The sequence below is a fragment of the Oculina patagonica genome, chromosome 3 (genome assembly GCF_052425735.1).
Source record: "Oculina patagonica isolate OP01 chromosome 3, crgOcupat, whole genome shotgun sequence".
Lineage (NCBI taxonomy): Eukaryota > Metazoa > Cnidaria > Anthozoa > Scleractinia > Oculinidae > Oculina > Oculina patagonica.
The window spans coordinates 64,961-83,862 of record NC_135760.1 but is presented as its reverse complement, the minus strand read 5'-3'; the positions used below and the strand labels follow the sequence as shown (position 1 = coordinate 83,862).

General features: G+C 38.8%; 2 protein-coding genes across 3 annotated transcripts in view; one reads left to right on the top strand and one right to left on the bottom strand.

Annotated features, from left to right (window-relative positions):
• LOC144645965 (huntingtin-interacting protein 1-like) overlaps positions 1-2,280 on the bottom strand; it is a 31,283-nt gene extending 29,003 nt beyond the window's left edge. The window contains exons 1-2 of the mRNA XM_078505475.1: positions 2,096-2,280; positions 255-316 (exon numbers count right to left, since the gene is read on the bottom strand). Coding sequence (XP_078361601.1) covers positions 255-316; positions 2,096-2,170 — 137 coding nt within the window. The 5' untranslated portion in view covers positions 2,171-2,280. The remainder of the gene's footprint in view (positions 1-254; positions 317-2,095) is intronic.
• Positions 2,281-3,889: 1,609 nt separating this feature from the next.
• Positions 3,890-10,854, top strand: LOC144645971 (uncharacterized). 2 transcript variants are annotated; one of them, XM_078505485.1, is made up of 10 exons: positions 3,890-3,996; positions 5,166-5,412; positions 6,128-6,199; positions 6,449-6,526; positions 6,824-6,896; positions 8,272-8,409; positions 8,713-8,814; positions 9,619-9,680; positions 10,215-10,472; positions 10,708-10,854. In XM_078505485.1, the coding sequence occupies exons 1-9, from the start codon at positions 3,943-3,945 to the stop codon at positions 10,247-10,249; spliced, it is 861 nt and encodes a 286-aa protein (XP_078361611.1). In that variant the 5' UTR covers positions 3,890-3,942; the 3' UTR covers positions 10,250-10,472; positions 10,708-10,854. The 2 variants fall into 2 exon arrangements, with proteins under 2 accessions (XP_078361611.1, XP_078361612.1); XM_078505486.1 differs by lacking the exon at positions 6,128-6,199.
• Positions 10,855-18,902: the final 8,048 nt, after the last annotated feature.

Here is an 18,902-nt window from a genome sequence, read left to right as displayed (position 1 = left end):
CGGACATTGTTGTATCTCTTCGAAAATCCTGACACTCCCAGGATAAAAATCTCATGCCTTTGACCCAGAAAAAGTTGGCAGTTATATCATGTGTACCTCATTTTGTCATAATTCCTTCTTGTTGTTAACACATGCCCAGACCCTGCACTTCTTTTAAGACTCCGTTAATGGGGCTTAACTAAACTTTTCAGAGGGGTGGGGGATGATTCAAGACAAAAAAGTAATTGTCATCTGATGGGTGTGAAAGGATATTTCTTATGTGCTTCTCTTTCACAGCAGATTCCACATTGTTGACAGCTTTTGCTATAGCTTCTTGCTGTATTACAAACAAAAACACATCAATCGTTATGATAATTAATATAGTTCAAGCTATTCTGAATTTCAAGGAAATCATTAAAATATTACCAACAAATTTATAAAACTTGTCTTTTTATCATTGCAAAGTCAGTTATTACAAATAAATAACTTGTCCACAACTATTTAACTTTATTTGTAAAATGTTAATGAGGTCAAGACACAACTGGACCATTTCAAGCAGTAAATGGGGCTTGGGCAGACAATGGGTGCTTTTAGTATGAGCCAGGATGATATGGTAGCAAACATACCCAAATGCACACATATCCACAATTGAAATAGTCTTAGACCAGGGGTGCTTATTAACTTTGAAACTCAATCCTCAACCACAACAGTTTACGCTTTCTTAGGAGGCCTCTCAAGTAACAGAAGTTTACATCAATTAGGTCAAAAGGTCATGTCCGTCATGCCCAGTTGCGATTGGTAGATTTGGATCCATTTAGCATATTGGTGTTTTCATTGTTCCTTGGCTGTCACATCAGTTATAACAATTAAGATTGACAGCAGCAGAAAACGCAATTGTTAGTTGGATTTTGAATTTCAGAGATCGCATGTTGTGGTTGCATGATAGCGTCATATGCTCAAATAAAGATGGGATCATACTAGTCCACTGCAGTTCAAAGCTACCCCATGGCATTTTATAAGGTTATACTAACAGTTTGCCAGACGAGTACAGATTTGCAAACCATTCATGGGTACAGTGTTAAGTGTCTTGCCCAAGAATGACACAGTGACAATGGCACAACGACACCAACCCTGGCTCTAACATGGACAGCGTGTTTCAGAGAACAGCAGTATATGTATATTAGCTGTCAGCCTTTTTCTACAGACCACATCATCACCACACTTGATCATTAGGCCTTGTTCACACTAGCGACATAACAACATAATGACATGGACATAACGAGATAAAGAAAAGACCACTTTTCTTCTTATGTCAGTTATGTTTATATCATTATGTTCCAACCGTGCCGTTATGTTATGTTGTTCACACTGGTGACATAATAACATCAACGCGAGGTGTCTTTTGCATTTGCGTGACCTTGCCATTATGTTGTTATGTCGCTACTGTGAACAAGGCCTTACTGTTGAGGACTAAGGCTGATATTTTCCCGGAATAGCCCTTACGCTTGATTAACAATAATCAATTCAAAGAAAACTTAAAAATTGAAGACAAAAACTAAGTCAAATTTATCATGCATCTGGTAACATAATATGTCATTAGCAATTAGCATCTCTTTTATCTATTTTAATGAGAGTTAATTGAGTTATTATTTAAAACAAGCTCCCCCACCGAAAGGCCATGGAAGAAACAAATCCCTGAAGAAAAATTAAGGTTTTATAGAATGTGTCAAGTCAATTTCAAACTCAATCGAATCAGTGCACAGTGTTTACTATACTCGTAAATTGTTGTACGGAAAAAAATACATTTTTAAGCCATCCATAAAGTATATTTAACGACAGTCTGCAACGCTATTCAGTAAGAACTAAAAATAACTGGGTGAATGCACTTCGGCATGAAAATGAAATATATCAGTCATAACATTATTTCAATAGCAACATTTTGCGAGTGTTTACGTCGAATCAAATTTATAAACCTAAAGCAAAAGAGATAGAGCTAATGTTAAAGGAATCCAACAGGGAAATTAGAAATATTACTGCCATAAAATGCTGAATTACGAATGAATCACGACAAGCTAAGATAAACAACCAATATATGTGACAAGTGTAGCAAATATACCTGATCTTTCTCTAGCTTTTCTCTTTCTTGAGTTAAGCTTGGTTTCCTTGTAAGTCCGAGTGCTGGGGCGCTCATCGTTTATCCAATTATCATGTCAAATAAGCATTTAATAACCCTCCTTCAAACCACGTTTTCTAGCAACGAAAACTCTCCCAAAATACTCCCGAGGATATTCGAGAACTCAACCAGGCCGCCAATTTCTTATCAACGGTCAGGGCACTGGGAACGACAGAAAATAAACTGGTTACCAGGGCCATAACAGGACCCGGTTGGTTCAAAAATAGTAACGCTTATTACCTGCCCTGAATGGCATGATATACCGTATTTACTCGAATAAACGACGTCCCCGAATAAGGGCCGCCCTTGAATAAGCGCCACATTTGGGACCAAGAAGTTAATAAGCGCCGCCCCCGAATAAGCGCCGCAGTCAAGATGAGGCGCTTATTCCAGGAATTCCGTGTAGTACTAAAAAAATAGCACTACAAAGCATCTCTAAAACAGCCTTGGAAATTCCTTTTCGTCAAAAGCGATGTTTCGCAGTTCAAAGTTATTACATTTTACCGCTTGCCCATTATTTTTTCTATCCAAAATTCTTACAATGCGCAGTTCTGTTAACGTTGTGAAGGCCGCGAACTTTGTCGGGACAGCAAGCGCGAAAACTCTCTTCCGTAAGAGACGAATACTGACAATCAAAATTCCCTTCTTTTTGTTACTGTAGAAGTTTCGTCTATATTTGATTGTTTGTGGCGTCCAATTTTTAAATAGCCGCGCCCTAAAAAAGCCCCCCATTGGGGGCGAAAAAATTTTATAAGTGCCGCGGCGCTTATTCGAGTAAAGATGGTAAGGAACATTTCTATTGGTACGGTATGTACCGTAAGTGTGATGGACCTCAATGTCCCATCACGTAAATATCGCGCCGTAACTGCGTAGGTGATGTGAAAAGACGTTTAATGTGTTTGCTCACTTGCGAAGCTAGCTGTGCATTGCCCAATCAATAATCTGTCAACCAAATTGCTTTTGTGTTTATACTTGTGGTAAAAATCTAAAGCCGATAACGGTCCTAGTATGCAGTACTGAGAATCAGAATCCCCACTTCTCAAAATTGCAAAAAATTGTAAAATTGCAGTGTTTGACTATCCAAGGGAAACCACTTTTGGTTCGAGAAACCAGAAGGCTCGAGAAATCGAGGGTTCGAGAAATCACGATTACTCTGAACTACAACTGCCGCTCAGCAAAAAGGAAACTCTCCCGAGAAAAAACCCGAAACAGATCCTTGCCACACATGATACACAATTATTTCAATTTAGGTTGAGACTGTTTGGAGTAATAACTTGGAAGAAAAACAAAGAAAGAAAAACAAAAATGCGCTTTTTTTTATAAGGCTAAAACAATATTCAAAATTGTAAATACACTTTGTCTGTGGCGATCGGTAGACTTAATTTTACTAGAATGACTCATCCGATCTTACTTTTAAAAACACTAAATTTTCGGTGGCCTCTGTCCACCTTCATCAGCATTTAACGAACTCATTTTACTCTGATGAAGGTGGACAGAGGCCACCGAAAATTTAGAGTTTTTAAAGTAAGATTCAAAATCTGTGTAAAATGCTGTGTAACCGGGCACGGGTTAACACCGTGGCCTCACGTGTTAGGCATGTGAACGAATTTTCTCCACCAATCACCGCCTTTTATTTTAGTTTAAACCTGGGTTGTCGTCAGCTACATCACGCGCTATTACGTCACAATGGATTAAGGTATAAAAGGGACTCGCGTCGACAAAAATTATCAGTTGACAGTTGAAATTTGTTCAGATAGCTTTAATACGTTTCCATAAAGAATCGAGATATAATGGGTTGCATATTCAGCAGAAATGAAGCCTTGAGCTTTAGAAAGAAGAAAAAGGTGAGCAAAGTTCAAAAGGTTGTGAACTTTTCTCAGAAATCGTTAAAAAAGATGCTTTTGCATCGATTTTGCGCGACTGCTTGTTCAAACGGTTTTTTGCAAACCGTTAAACTTTGTGACGTCAATGCACACGCCATCCAAATTCAAAATTTGCGCGAGATCTGGGACGAAACTTGTGCTGCGGGGAACCTGGATACTAAAACAAAGTTAGATATAACGGTCACGCCTGCGTAGAACTTATAAACACTCGAAAATAAAGTTGATTTCCACTAAACAAAACCAACAGCCTGTATTTTGTCTTAACCGAATACATAGTAGTTACGGGTAGCTCCTTCCGTAGTTTATATATCTGCCTAAGACCATTTCAGGTTCTGACCATCTTCGAGTTTGCAATTTTGTCAAATAAAAACTGTGCACTTTACTACTTTGATCTCCTTTCTTTTTTCAACATTTTCGTTAAGCAAGGGCAAAACATCATTTCCTATTAAAAAGAAAATTGAAAAGAGTCATTTAAGGCGCTCTCAGTATACATGGCGATGTTAGATGCGATTTGCTCCGCTCAGTTTTTTGTTGCGCCGTTAGGAGATAAACAAAAACACTCCGATAACCACGGCACGTGCGCGCAGAAAAAAGTCCATTGCAGCGTTCAAGTTGCGCAAACGCTTGTTAAAATGCCGAAACGTTGAGAGACATGTCTAGGTCAGCGAGTGTTACATGCGGCATTTTTTTTTGCAAACGGTGTCACAGCAATTAAAATTGAGAAGTTTTACAAAAAGTTGCCAGGAGTAACCGTCGTCTTTAATGATCGACCCATATTACACCAGTGTACAAAAACAAACCGGATTAAGACCACAAAAGATGTTTGAATCATCGGTGAATGATGGGTCATTTTTGCCGCTAATATCCTGAAATAACCAGCGATCAGGCGTTCTATTTTTCCTTCCTCCACAAAAAAGAACGCCTGATCGCAGTTTAATTCTGAAAAGTAATATCCAACTAAGCGCAAAATTTGAAAACAACGCGACTAACGGGCAAACATCGTGTTTTTACAAACAAATAGCTTTCCTTCATTTGTATAGGTTCGGCTAATGTAGAGTTCGACGTTTGACTCGGGTCCAATTCCATTTACTTTAAAAACAACTGAAATTTATAAATCTGTTTTCCTTTAGACTGCAAAGATAGACAAGATACACCATGGCCATGAACGCTTTTCAACATCTTTACAAAGCGTTCACCCCGTCAAGGAGCCTGAAAGTCGCCCTATACCATCAAAGGGCGCACAAAACAACATCTCATTCATATACGAGGGTATTCTTCAGGAATACTCAACCTTGGGCTTCTTGATAGGAGGGAGGAACTTTCCTGACGGGGAACTGGTTTTCAAGGAGAGACAGGAAAGAAAACCAGCATTACAAGGTATTGCCTTTTATTCTAGCCATTCCCGTCCCCAGAACCGCTCGTCCATCTTAGCCGGGTAAGCCTGGAGCACGAGAAACAAGTAGGCTAGACTAATTTACTCTGCAAGTGCCGTCAAATAATATTTTCCAATATGGGGTTGGCGACTAGCGCTTGTAATTTGATCGACAAATCTATGTCAGCTATTTATATACCGCAATAGCAATAGCTATAGGTCTCAAACCCCGACTCGTCTTCATACAACACGCATCAACTGGAGAGATGCGCGCGAGGTGAGCAGGGGTAGCCTCCCACGCAGGTGTGAGGCTAGGCGAGGGGGCATGATAGGAAGCAGGGTTGGTACCCTGTGTTGTATGAAGACGACTGGGGACGAGTCAGTGTCGAGCATATGACGTTTTGCTCACTCGCGGTCAGACACTCGAACAACATGTAAGTTTCATTTACACGGGATGAGTGTGCGGGGTATTTGCTCTCGAGACTCTGCTGTAGTCATTGAGCGTCTGGCCGGTGTAAGGGAGGTTACGGGTTCGTCTCCTACTGAGAGAACCTGTTACTACTGCTCTGACTGCTATAATATAATATAACAGCATTTCTGTAGCGTTCCACATGCACATAGCCTGTTACATGTAATGTGTATCCGAGTCTATCCGTTAAAATTTTTCTCGCTCGAAAAAACGCGATACTAATAGTGTTTATATATTGTACCTGTTTTTAGACAGTATTAAAGTTCCTCCTCCACAAATTGACACCCCCGTCTCTTTACCAGCTGCTGTCTCAAGCCATGAAGGTAAGTTTTCTCACATGCAAGTGAAATTGACGATACAGGAATTGTTTCTCACTCCTTTCACATTTAAATCAGATCGCATCAAACTTATCAGTTGGCTGACATTTAAGTTTTTTGGTTCATTAATTGTGTCAAGTCTTACACACATTTTAAGCTTGTAACTACCAGTGTTTATTGTATATATGTTAGAGTTTGTGTAGTTCAATAGACGGATACTAACCTATTATGTTCTTCTTTTTTTACCCTTGTCAGCTATTCGTGAAGTTGCCGCTAAGACAATCCGCACCACCGTTACCACCGTGAATTTACCGGACTGTCTTAGCTATCAAGGTAAATATGAGTAAAAGGCAAAACTTGCGTTTAAGCCATGAGGCTGGTGATTATCCCCCACCCCGGGTCGGCAGCAAAGAACCGACATAAGTATTTCTACCCCCTTTCCCCGTCGATGGTTTGTTATTCTATTGCAGTATACCCCTCCCCCCTAACCCCACCCCCCCCCCCGTATTTGGGAGGCATTGTGAAAGTAAAGTGTTCTGCTTAAGACATAAAAGGAAAAAAATACCGAACTGTATTTGTAATGTGAAAGTAATAATTTAATTTCAAGGCGAACACTAATTATTTTTTCAGGCATTCACGACAATGGTTACCATCTGCTCTGGCTTGAATCAGCAACATACTGCCGCTCCTTGGAGAGCACTGCGTAAGTTTTTCTTTTAATCTTTTCTTATTGCCCTTAAGAATTTAAAATGGAGTTGATGAATTTATTGAATATATTATAATTGCCGCTACGTTACATCACAGTTATTAGTTTACAAACAGCCGATATGAAACATTATTATATGGCTACAATAGTACGCGCGCTCTGATTGGCTGCTGAGCGGGCATTATTTTCTTGTAATGACCGAGCATTATGAAATATTTTCTCGGCTCGGCGGTTTTTACATGGTTTTTTGAGTTGTGAGTAAAAGCCACTAGCGCAATTGCGAGAACGACAATAAATACCGACAAAATGTAACTATCTTTTCAACAACTGAAAGAAAAATATTAGCATACCGATACTTCTTTAGTGTGAGAGACGAAGAGAATCACAAACAGCGAGAGCGAGTTTCACCTCGGTGTTTTTTAGATATTTCAGTTTAGAATAGCGCTAAAAGGCCATATAATAAATAACTTATTAACCTCATCCGTTCGGTCATTACAGGGCAATCTCAGACCTCGACCTTGATGTATTGACCTCGCTATCGCTCGGTCAATACATCAAGGCCTCGGTCTGAGATCCCCCTGTAATGATCTCACTCTCGGTTAATAAGTAGTATATAATTTTGTTAGGACATAATCAAGGAATGTTATGTATTAAAGCGCAGCGTTCAAATCAAATACATTTCTAGCTTGTTCCTCGCGAAGCGAGGCCGAAGGCCGAGCGTAGCGGGGTGTATAATTTTGTCCCTCAAAGGGCTCAGGCGGGATGAAATCTCGTGTGGAGTTTACGGTCATATTTGTGAGCTTGGTGTCTGGCGGAAATGACGTCACACGGCCGCGCGCTGGTGGCCTAATGGTGTGACGCGCTGGCTTGAAATCAGATCTTCGGGACTGAGGGCAGGGGTTCGAATCTGGCTAGGTTTTTTTTTTTTTTTTTTTTTTTTTTTTTTTTTTCTACTATTATTTTTTTTGTGGGTTCGAATCCTGAGCCTTTCATTTTTATCGTTTTTCTTTTCGGATTAAAATAACACTGATTTCCACATAATACTCCCTCAACTCCTATTCAGGCTATAAACTGCTGGTGTTGAAAACTGTTCATTGTCTGCTGTATTTTGTCGAAGTCTCTGTAATCGGGCAGTTCATTGTTGTTCAGTTTCTGTTTGTATTCTGTCTGCTGTATTTTGTCGAAGTCTCTGTAATCGTGCAGTTCGTTGTCGTTCAGTTTCTGTTTCTATTCTGTCTGCTGTATTTTGTCCGTTACTAGGCAACAATAACCCAGAGCTTCGCGAGGCCCTGCGAGTCACGTATTACTAGTTTAATAAAGTGTCTTCTGCGGTAATCAGTATAAAATTTATTTATTTTTTCTCGCTCCACAGCCACATATCAGAGGCAATTAGTAGCGTGGTTGGAGGGAGATTATTTAAGATCGTGTACCGAGAACACCATGGTGGCACGGCCTACCTCCCTCACCAATTGGCTCATGCCGGGGAACTTTTTGACACCCTATGTACCCGGTAGGTTTACAATTAACATTGTTAAGACTTTTCAGTTTACAGGTTATTTCATATTTATTCCTTTTAAAAAACGTCTACCACTGTAAAACGACACTAATTTTTAAACAATCTTTAAATTAAGAGTACATCAAGATTCAATAATAAAAGTTAAAATCTTCGATGCTGTTTTTATCCTTTTTTAGTCGTTTACCGCATTTCCTCTTGATCTTGTGTTGTCTGGGAATGAAATGTCTAATGTCACAAAAAAAAGTTTTTACTGTGTAGCACTCAAAATAATTGAATATTTTTTGGCATGTCTATCAGGTTTGGCCCGCAACTATTGCTCATCATATTCTACAACCCATCCTGGTATGTGAGGACGTGCCTCGAGGAACAAAGACATACCCGCCGACCGGAGTTATTCAGGTGAGTGTCTAATAGTCCCGATATCTAACATATCCAAAAAGTGCAACGAGCAGTACTTTGCATGCAGTTATAAAGCATGGTTTTCACTAGCGACGCAAGCACAAGGGCAAGTATAAGTAGTTGGTGGAAAGTGACAACGAACGTCGACATAAGCACAGGCACAAACATAATCATGTTTATTAGTTACAAGGTTCGCATGCTCAGACGCGGGGGAATCTGGAACGAGTGTTTCAATTGAGCAGACGCGGCCAGACGTCGTAAATTTCCATGTGCTTATGCATGCAGTGCTGCGTTTTCACACGGCATAACGTGAACACAAGCACAAGCACAAGAGCAAGCACAAGAAAAGGACAACTTTTGTTCCTTGTGCTTGTGTTTGCGCCGGTGCTTATGCTTGCGTAAGCCGTTTTCACGATGCAATAAGAGCTGTTAAAATTGCGTCTGTGGTTGTGTCGGTAGTAAAAACCAGGCTTATCAGAATCCGGAAGGTTTATAAGGCCTTATTAATATCCCTGGAAAACAGTTTTAAACAAAAAAGGGTTAAATTGCTAGTCGTATGTAAGCCCAGAATGCAACTTTATTCCGCGCTGCAATCGTAATCTGTAATTCACTCTGATTTATATATTATCCTTATTCATGATCGTTATACAAATCCATATAATAGTGCGTTGATATCATAAGTCTGCTTTTCTCAGCTCGTCGCAGTTTTGTCTATTTCATGAAGAATTCTCCCAATGATCGTGCAAACAAACCTATAAAATTAAACTAATAACTTTTTATCATTGCTTTTTCTTTTTCTTTTAGCTTCCCGACGATGGACAGGATCAGATTTATTCAAAAGCCCAATGAACTAGCAAAGTGGACAGGTAACCATTATTTTAAGCCATTTTTCTTGCTCGAATAACAATGACAAGTTAAACAGGTCTCATCCAATCACAGAATAGCACGGACACTGACGTGTTCTTGACGTCAAAACGGGTCAGCATTTAAAATCGCGGGCTCTGCCGCTGCAACTCTTTAGAAAAACGAAGAGTGTTTGACAAAACACATAGTTGTCACCAATTGTTTAGTATCTAGATAATACGAGTTGTAGACTTTGCATTGAGACATTAATTTTGTTTTTGTTGGCATGTTTTTACCGCACGAATTTCTAAATTTAGCCTTTAGGGACAAACATTAGCTATCGATTTGCATATTATATAAGAACGTGCCTTTTGTTATTCACTTATCACTTTCCCCTGATGAAGGCTTTAGTTTAAGCCGAAACGTTGGGACATTGCGGATATTTTACAAACATTTTACAACAAATTTTTAACCAGAGTAACGTTTTTATTTCTTAATGATGAATTAATTTTGTTTGTCACGTTTCAACTTTAATTGCTGTTTCTTTTTTCTTTTAGGATTCCCTGGAGACGTCAAACTTCCTTTAAATTAAACTTAAATTTAAAATTATGCCTAATATTGTTTAATAAAATTAAACAAGTAATAAGATGCTAGTGTAAATATTTCGATTACATTATAACAAAAGCTGACTTTGTACCGTAACACCGACTGCAACTTGTGTAAAATCCTTTTGTCATCGCCCTTAGTAACATGTAATTTATGAAATTTATCTTAGGATGTACATGTAATTTATGAAGTTTATGTAAGGATGAAACGTAATTTATGTAGTTTATGACGTTAATCTAAGGATGCTGTCTGTAATTTATGACGTTTATCTAAATAATTCACCTTAAATATGTAATGTATGATGCTTATCTAAGAATGTAAACTGTAATTTGTAGCAAAGTTTAACTATGGAATTGGTAAGCCTGTAAGTTTTGAAGTTTATCAAAAAATTACAGCTCTCTTTTTTTCAACTAGAACTATCAAATATAGATCAATCTATTTTAGTTGAAATCTTGTTCTGAAGTCACATTACTGAAAATTCTTCCTTCATGTCATTGATTCACACTGTTACGAATAAAACTCTTTTAAATCGCGTTTAATGTTCTGATTTTTTACCTGTGCAATTCACGAACTGGTGAACAATTGGCACGAATTCTCTTTTATAATTCTATGTTTTCAATGTTGTAACAATCAATTCTTTTTCTTGAATTATTATTAAACCATTTTAACAAAAGAAATATCTTGTGTTGTCTTTGATCTATTTATTATACATTGGGATCCCGATATCTTGGTTTCTTGAATATCCCAGTAACTCAAACCAAACGTCGTTTTCTTTGGATTTGCCTCATTCAATCAAACATTGCAGTTTTACGCCTATATTTCCAGCCCTTGATTTCAGGAATCAATTTTCGTTTCCCTTGGAGATTCGAGAAATCGAGATTCCACTTTAGAAACTTAACACAAACTAAAGAAACCGAGTGCGTGCTTCCAAATACTGTAGGGTATAGAAAATAGAAACGTCTATTACTAATTTCCTTCACACTTTTAAACTTTCACTCTGCTGCGGAAGAGTCCGATATTCAAAAAAGAAACTTGATCCAATATTGTTGACTGGGTAGATTATTGTATGTATCACTTGGTCAACCTCGTACATCGAGTCTTCGTTCCTTACTGCGCAAACTTAACGAAACGAGCGACTCTTCAATCTCGTCCCCACAGGGGCAATCTCGTTCCCAGAGTCGCGTTCTCTTGACCAGCGGTCGGGAAACTCAACTGCTCTGGACGAATCCAAAACCGGAACCAGGAAATCCTAGTTCCGGTTTGATTGTGCGCGTGCACCGGAGATTGTGATAAAACGAACAAGTTTTCAACAGCCAATTAGATTCAGACGCCTTTGTGGCGGACCAGAAGGATCGCGGCCTCTGGGGACGAGATTGCCCCAGATGCCGCGATCGTTCTGGTCTGCGCCAGGGATCGGGATCTTTGGGCTAGTCTGAAAGCCGGCCAAAAGACGGCCGAATGTGATCGGCTATTAACAAACTTATTCGTTTCACCACAATCTCCAGCGCACGTGCACAATCAAACCAGGATTTACTGGTTCCGGTTTTGGATTCGTCCAGAGCCGTTGATTTCCCGACCGCTGGTCAAGGGCGGCTCCCATCTATCTCCGGAGAGCTCGTCACGGGAACTTGATTTCAATAAGTAATTAAAATGCATAGCTGGCAATACGGCAAAGGACACTGGGCCAAATATTGGCCTATTATTAGTGTCCTTTGCCGCCGTGCCAGCTATGCATTTTAATTAGTTTTTCTACACGTTAAGCTGAGAGGATCAGAGTTGATGAGAATTGACTCTCATGCGAGGTTTCGTCAACTCTCATCGACTATCATCAACTCGGGCCAAATGAGAACGAGAGTTCGTCAAACTCTCGTCGACTCTCATAAAAATTTGAGCACGTTCAAAGAAGATAACAGCGCATGCGTTTCAGGCCAAACGCGAGTGTTTGAACTCTCGTCAACTATCATCCTTGTTTGGCCCGAGCTTTACAGTGACGTCTGGTAAGAGTATTTCTACAAAAAGAGAACTGGCATCAAGAAGTACTGGGTTTTACTCTGCGTTGTATGGTTTTCTGTATTCAAACGTTTCGTGGGGTATAAGACGAAAATTTGATATAGGTTAAATGAAAGGCAGCCAGAGGCTGATGTGGGGGTTGAGCGAGCCGAATAAATAAACAATAGCGCGTCTTTGGATGTGATTTTTGATAGAGACAGTACCCGTCCACAAAAACGGGGGGAGGGGAAAGGGAGTACTTATTTCAGGGGAGGGGACGTTTATTTTAAATTTTGGTCGATAGCAGGGGCGCTTGTTCAAAGGGGTCGCTTATTCGAGTGGAGGCGTCAAGGTGATTTCATTGAACTGACAATGTCTAACTTACAATGGATTTTCATTCAAACTATTGGTTGTTCCCACATTCGTTCAGGAGCTGGATGACCTTGTGTATACTCTATTATCCCAGAAATGTTATTAAATATACCGTACAATTCATGTATTGTGGAAGTAGAAAAAAATAAACAGGGACAAAGCAAAGCGTGACATATAGCAATAGATGTACTGCATCGACTTTTATTTATGTCTCATGATAAAGCAGTGCATTTTTAATCTATACGGATTTCACTTGTTTCTAGTACAAGGTAACGTTTCCGTTAATTATTCACTTTACTACAATAAATATTTGTTTTATAGAAAGAAGGTAATTGCTAGACTCAGAAAAAGAGACCGAATTGATAGGTCACTATACTCGTTTACGAGAAAGTGACGATTTACATCTCTCGCAAGCCAAGCCGTTAAGAAACCTTATAAGAACTAGAGATGCACAATGTAGAAACGGTATGTTGGGTGCCCCTGAAATCATACAAGCTTCATACTAAACTGCATAGATCAATTTAGGTTTCTGGGAAACTGTTCACCTACCCCTCCCCAAACCTAACATTTTGCCCAAAGCGATAAGTAAGGGTTAATGTTAGGTTTGGGGAGAGGTAGGTGAGCAGTTTCCCAGAAACCTAAATTGATCCCTGCATAACTTATTCTTTATAGGAGTTACGTAACATCTTTCAGAGTCGCACGAGTTTTGCGCAGTTTTCTAACTGGATCATGAATAATGACAGTAAGTGTCAGAAACTCTTCAAGCACTTCCACCATAAACAGCTTAGTCTCCTATCATCTGGTCAAATGAATTTCTAAGGCACAAATGCTTAAATAGACAGCCATATATTGACAACGTATAGTAATTTGAAGCAATAAATTTATTTAAAAAGAGAACGCTTTCACTAATTTTAAATATATTTTCATATTTTTCTCGGCAAATTAGACATATTAAAAGTCTATTCAGTCTCAATGACAAAAACCTTCACAAGTCTCACGTCATTTACGAAGGAGAAATTCGGCTGAAAACTATCCACCTTTTTTTGACTGCTAACATTTGTTGTATATACACGAACTTCTTAACTTTAACACACAAGATTTAGGTGATGATCAGCCTCAAAACCGGCTGGTACTGGGTTATTATAAGTATCACATTTATGCGACGTCAAGTCAGACGCATAACACAACAGTTTTTAAAGGCAAAATAAAGATGTCGCTCGTTCAGGAAATCTATGGAGCGGATTTTCCTGTAAGTTGTTGTGAGTAAACTTCAAATGTCTGGCAGCGTTTTGGGGTAATTACAAAAAAAAATTCACCGTGGCATTTTTAAAATAATCGCATTTTATCAAAAACGAAGGTTCCGAAAATCGATCATAATTTAAACAAATCGCGTTTGATCGCCATAAGATTTATCATTTTATATACTTTAAGCATTATTCTTTCAGATTCTCAAAAATCTAAGCAATCGCTTCACGTTTTTCCGTTTTAAAACGCGCTTTAAAAAGGAACTGTCAGCCTCATAACTACCCGTCAACAGTTGGCCAACTTGTCGTCAACAGTTGGCCACCTTAGTACATGACATTGAAAAGATTAGTCATTAATTCCCGGCGGAGAGTTAATAAAAAATACTCGGAAATTCCAAAATGAGCGTGCTATATGATGAAGGTCTTTTCTCTATCTTGCGAATTTTTCTCGTGCGTTGCTATAGGCACGGTTACCAGATTGGAGCAGACATGCTCGTTTATGCTAATTTTTTTTTTTTTCACAATTTGTTTATTCGAATTAGTTGCGCCAGGAGTCGAAAACGTGCATGAATTGAGCGTCCATCTTGGTGACAAAGAAGCTAGTGGCAAGCCAACTTTATGAGTACCTGGATTGAGACTGGTGGCTTTTTAAGGCAGGGAGACGAGGTAGGTACAACGCCGAATTAAAGTAGACAAAAATGTTTTGAACTTTAAAGCGGCCTTCACACGACAAACTAAGTTGGCAAACTCATGTTGGCAAACTCAAGTTGGTGTGTGTGAACGACACAACAACAGTTAGCAAACAAGTTGGCCAACTAGTTTGTTGAAGGTTTGTCGCTGGCTGTGTTTTTGATGTTATTTTTCAAGACGTTTCGGCTATTGCTTAAGCCTTCATCAGTTAAAAAATCAAAGCTTTCACACGCGATTTGTGAAGTTGGGCAACTGTTGGTGAGAATAGAGACAAGTTCTATTTTGTCGTCAACAGTTGGCCAACTTGTTCGCCGTTGTTGCGTCGTTCACACACACCAACTCGAGTTTGCCAACACGAGTTGGCCAATAGTTTGTTGTGTGAAGGCCGCTTAACTGTTTGGGCAACTGTGGCTATTTAATAACTGAGTATTCATATTTCAGGTTTGAGCGTACTTGAAAAGAAAGAAACGGAAGGGAGACGGCAAACAGGCAACGAAAACTCAGTACAGAACAGACCACAGGCAACAAGGTAAATAAGCCATGACTTTTTTTAGAGCTTGTTCGTTTTTCCAGCTTCTCTGAATATCTTATGTAATGTAGTCGTCACGAGGAAATTTGCAGCCTTTTGGTCCAAACTGTTTTGAAATTATTGGTAGCCATCTGAACTCATGAATAACTTTTATCCTTGAATATCTAAAAGGAAGATACAACCTTAATTTGCAAATGAACAACTTGAGATTTAGCCTCAACTTTTCTAGCTGCAATCCAATTCCATCCTAGCCATCTGGCCGCAGCCAAAGGCGCTTGCTAGCAGTTTCAGTGAACAAACATAGCAATTAATAAAAGTGGACACAAATATGATTTAAATTATTCTCGCACTCGATTTTTGTCCATCTTAAATAAATATCACGTTAATTCCTGGTGGATTCTGTCTAGATCTTAATTATTATAAAGGTGCGTGGTGAGTTACTAATCTTGTTATGGTTTGTTCCCTACACAGGTTGATTATGCGACAAGACCAACTTAGCATTCAAGAACTAGAAAGACACATCTGGTAAGTAAAAACGGTTATGTAAAATCAGTAAAATTTGTGTCTAGTAATGATCATTTATGCGAGAAAAAGACAGCTAACCATCCACTTCTAAATATGAAAATCAAGTGTCCAGATGATCATGCGAGCTTTAGTTTGTAACTGAACTTTTGGTAAAATGGAGAAACCTTGGTAACTCCAGTGCTTGGCACTCTAAATCAGTAAATAATTCCCGGCAGAGAGTTATTAAAAAACCCCCTGAAAAAACCAAAATGAGCATGCTATGCCATGAATGCTTTCGATCCATCTTGCGAATTTTTCTCCTGTGTTGCTATGGGAACAGTCACTTGATTGGAGCAGACATGCTCGTTTATGCTAATTTTTTATGCTAGTTTTTTATGCTAATATCTTTCTCTTCATTTCTCAGGTTTGAGCGTACTTGAAAAAAAAAAGGAACAGAAGGGAGTAATCAAACGGGCCACGAAAACTGCGGAACAAAACCACAGGCAACAAGGTAAATAAGCTATGGCTTTTTCAGAGCTTGTTCGTTTTTCCATTTTCTCTGAATATCCTATGTAGTGTATTCGTCACGAGGAATTCGCAGATATTTGGTCCAAACTGCTCTGAAATTATTGGTAGCCAACTGAGCTCATGAATAACTTTTATCCTTGAACATCTCAAAGGAAAATACAACCTTAATTTGCGGATGGTAATCAAACTACGGCTATAAATATGGATTTTTTTTAAGATGCGCGGAAACAACTTGAGATTTAGCCTCAACTTTTCTAGCTGCAATCTATTTCCATCCTAGCCATCTGGCCGCAGCCAAAGGCGCTTGTTAACAGTTTCAGTCAACTTAGTTTCCTGTATACTGTTAATAAAAGTGGACAATTATATTTAAAGGAGAAGTTCACTCCAGAATGGCCATTTATTTTCTTTACGCCAATAAAAAGTTTACACAAAAGTATGTTATTCACTAAAATTTCAGTCTCCAACGTTCGCTATGAACCTACGAAATCTTTCCCAAAACTTGACAACTGAACGCCGCCATCTTGGGATTATTACTTACATATTTCCCTTTTATTAAGGGTAGAAAATAACGCAATATGATTAAAATTATTCTGGCACTCGATTTTTGTCCAACTTAAATAAGTTACTAATCTTGTCATGGTATGTTCACTTTACAGGTTGATCATACGGCAAGACCCACTTAGCATTCAAGACATAGAAAGACACTTCTGGTAAGTAAAAACGGTTATGTAAAATCAGTAAATAAAAACTTGTGTCTTGTAATGATCATTTATGCCAGAATAAGACAGCTAACCATCCACATGGAAATCAGGTGTCCAGATGATCATTCGAGCTTTCGTTTGTAACTCACCTTTTAGTAAAATGGAGTAACCTTGGTAACTCCAGTGCTTGGCAATCAGTGAATAATTCCCGGCGGAGAGTTATTAAAAGATACCCGGAAAAACCAAAATGGACATGCTATGCAATGAATGCTTTTTTCTCCATCTTGCGAATGTTTCTCGTGCGTTGCTATAGGCACGGTCACTTGATTGGAGCTGACATGCTCGTTTATACTAATCTTTTTTTAACAATTTTTTTTATTCAAAATAGCTGCACCAAATACACTAGCAACCAAAACGTGCATGAGTTGAGCGTCTACCTTGGTGACAAAGAAGCTAGCGGCAAGCCAACTTTACGAGTACCTGGATTGAGACTGACAGCTTTGGAAGGCAGGGAGATGAGGTAGGTACAACGCCGAATTAAAGTAGACAAAAAGGTTTTGAACTTTCACTGTTTCGGCAACTGTGGCTGTTTAATCACTTTGTATTCATTTCTCAGGTTTGAACGTACTTGAAAAGAAAGAAACAGAACGGATAACAAAACAACAGGCAACAAGGTAAATGAGTCATGACTTTTTTCAGAGCTTGTTCGTTTTTTCACCTTCTATAAATATCGTATAATTATAGGTTATTTCACGGTTAGTGAGCGCGTACGATTATGGTATGTTATATTTTCAAAGTGTATGATGCGAAATATTCTTGATATGGTATGTTATATTTAACCGGTGTATGATGCGCAGTATTCTTGGAAGGGAAGTTATATTTTGCAGGTGTGTCATGCGCAATACTCTTGGAATGGTAAGTTATATTTTGCAGGTGTATGATGCGCAGTACTCTTGGAATGGTAAGTTATATTTTGCACGTGTGTGATGCGCAATATTCATGGCATGGTAAGTTATATTTTGCAGGTTTATGATATGCAATATTCATGGAATGGTAAGTTATATTTTGCAGGTGTATGATGCGCAGTATTCTTAGACTAGTAAGTTATATTTTGCAGGTGTGTGATGCGCAGTATTCTTAGACTAGTAAGTTATATTTTGCAGGTGTGTGATGCGCAGTATTCTTAGACTAGTAAGCTACATTTTGCAGGTGTGTGATGCGCAATACTCTTGGAATGGTAAGTTATATTTTCTAGGTGTGTGATGCGCAATACTCATGGAATGGTAAGTTATATTTTGCAGGTGTGTGATGCGCAATACTCTTGGAATGGTTAGTTATATTTTGCAGGTGTATGGTGCGCAGTATTCTTAGACTAGTAAGCTACATTTTGCAGGTGTGTGATGCGCAATACCCTTGGAATGGTAAGTTATATTTTGCAGGTGTGTGATGCGCAATACTCTTGGAATGGTAAGTTATATTTTGCAGGTGTGTGATGCGCAATACTCATGGAATGGTAAGTTATATTTTGCAGGTGTGTGATGCGCAATACTCTTGGAATGGTTAATTATATTTTGCAGGTGTATGGTGCGCAGTATTCTTAGACTAGTAAGCTACATTTTGCAGGTGTGTGATGCGCAATACCCTTGGAATGGTAAGTTATATTTTGCAGGTGTGTGATGCGCAATACTCTTGGAATGGTAAGTTATATTTTGCAGGTGTGTGATGCGCAATACTCTTGGAATGGTTAGTTATATTTTGCAGGTGTATGATGCGCAGTATTCTTAGACTAGTAAGTTATATTTTGCAGGTGTGTGATGCGCAGTATTCTTAGACTAGTAAGTTTTATTTTGCAGGTGTGTGATGCGCAGTATTCTTAGACTAGTAAGCTACATTTTACAGGTGTGTGATGCGCAATACTCTTGGAATGGTAAGTTATATTTTGCAGGTGTGTGATGCGCAGTATTCTTAGACTAGTAAGCTACATTTTGCAGGTGTGTGATGCGCAATACTCTTGGAATGGTAAGTTATATTTTGCAGGTGTGTGATGCGCAATACTCTTGGAATGGTAAGTTATATTTTGCA

Bases quoted from the DNA above. Each gene is read 5' to 3' on its own strand.
- LOC144645971 (XM_078505485.1), top strand. From the start codon at position 3,943: ATGGGTTGCATATTCAGCAGAAATGAAGCCTTGAGCTTTAGAAAGAAG. The intron at 5,413-6,127 runs GTATTGCCTTTT...ACCTGTTTTTAG, and splicing joins AAGAAAACCAGCATTACAAG to ACAGTATTAAAGTTCCTCCT. The intron at 6,200-6,448 runs GTAAGTTTTCTC...TACCCTTGTCAG, and splicing joins TGCTGTCTCAAGCCATGAAG to CTATTCGTGAAGTTGCCGCT.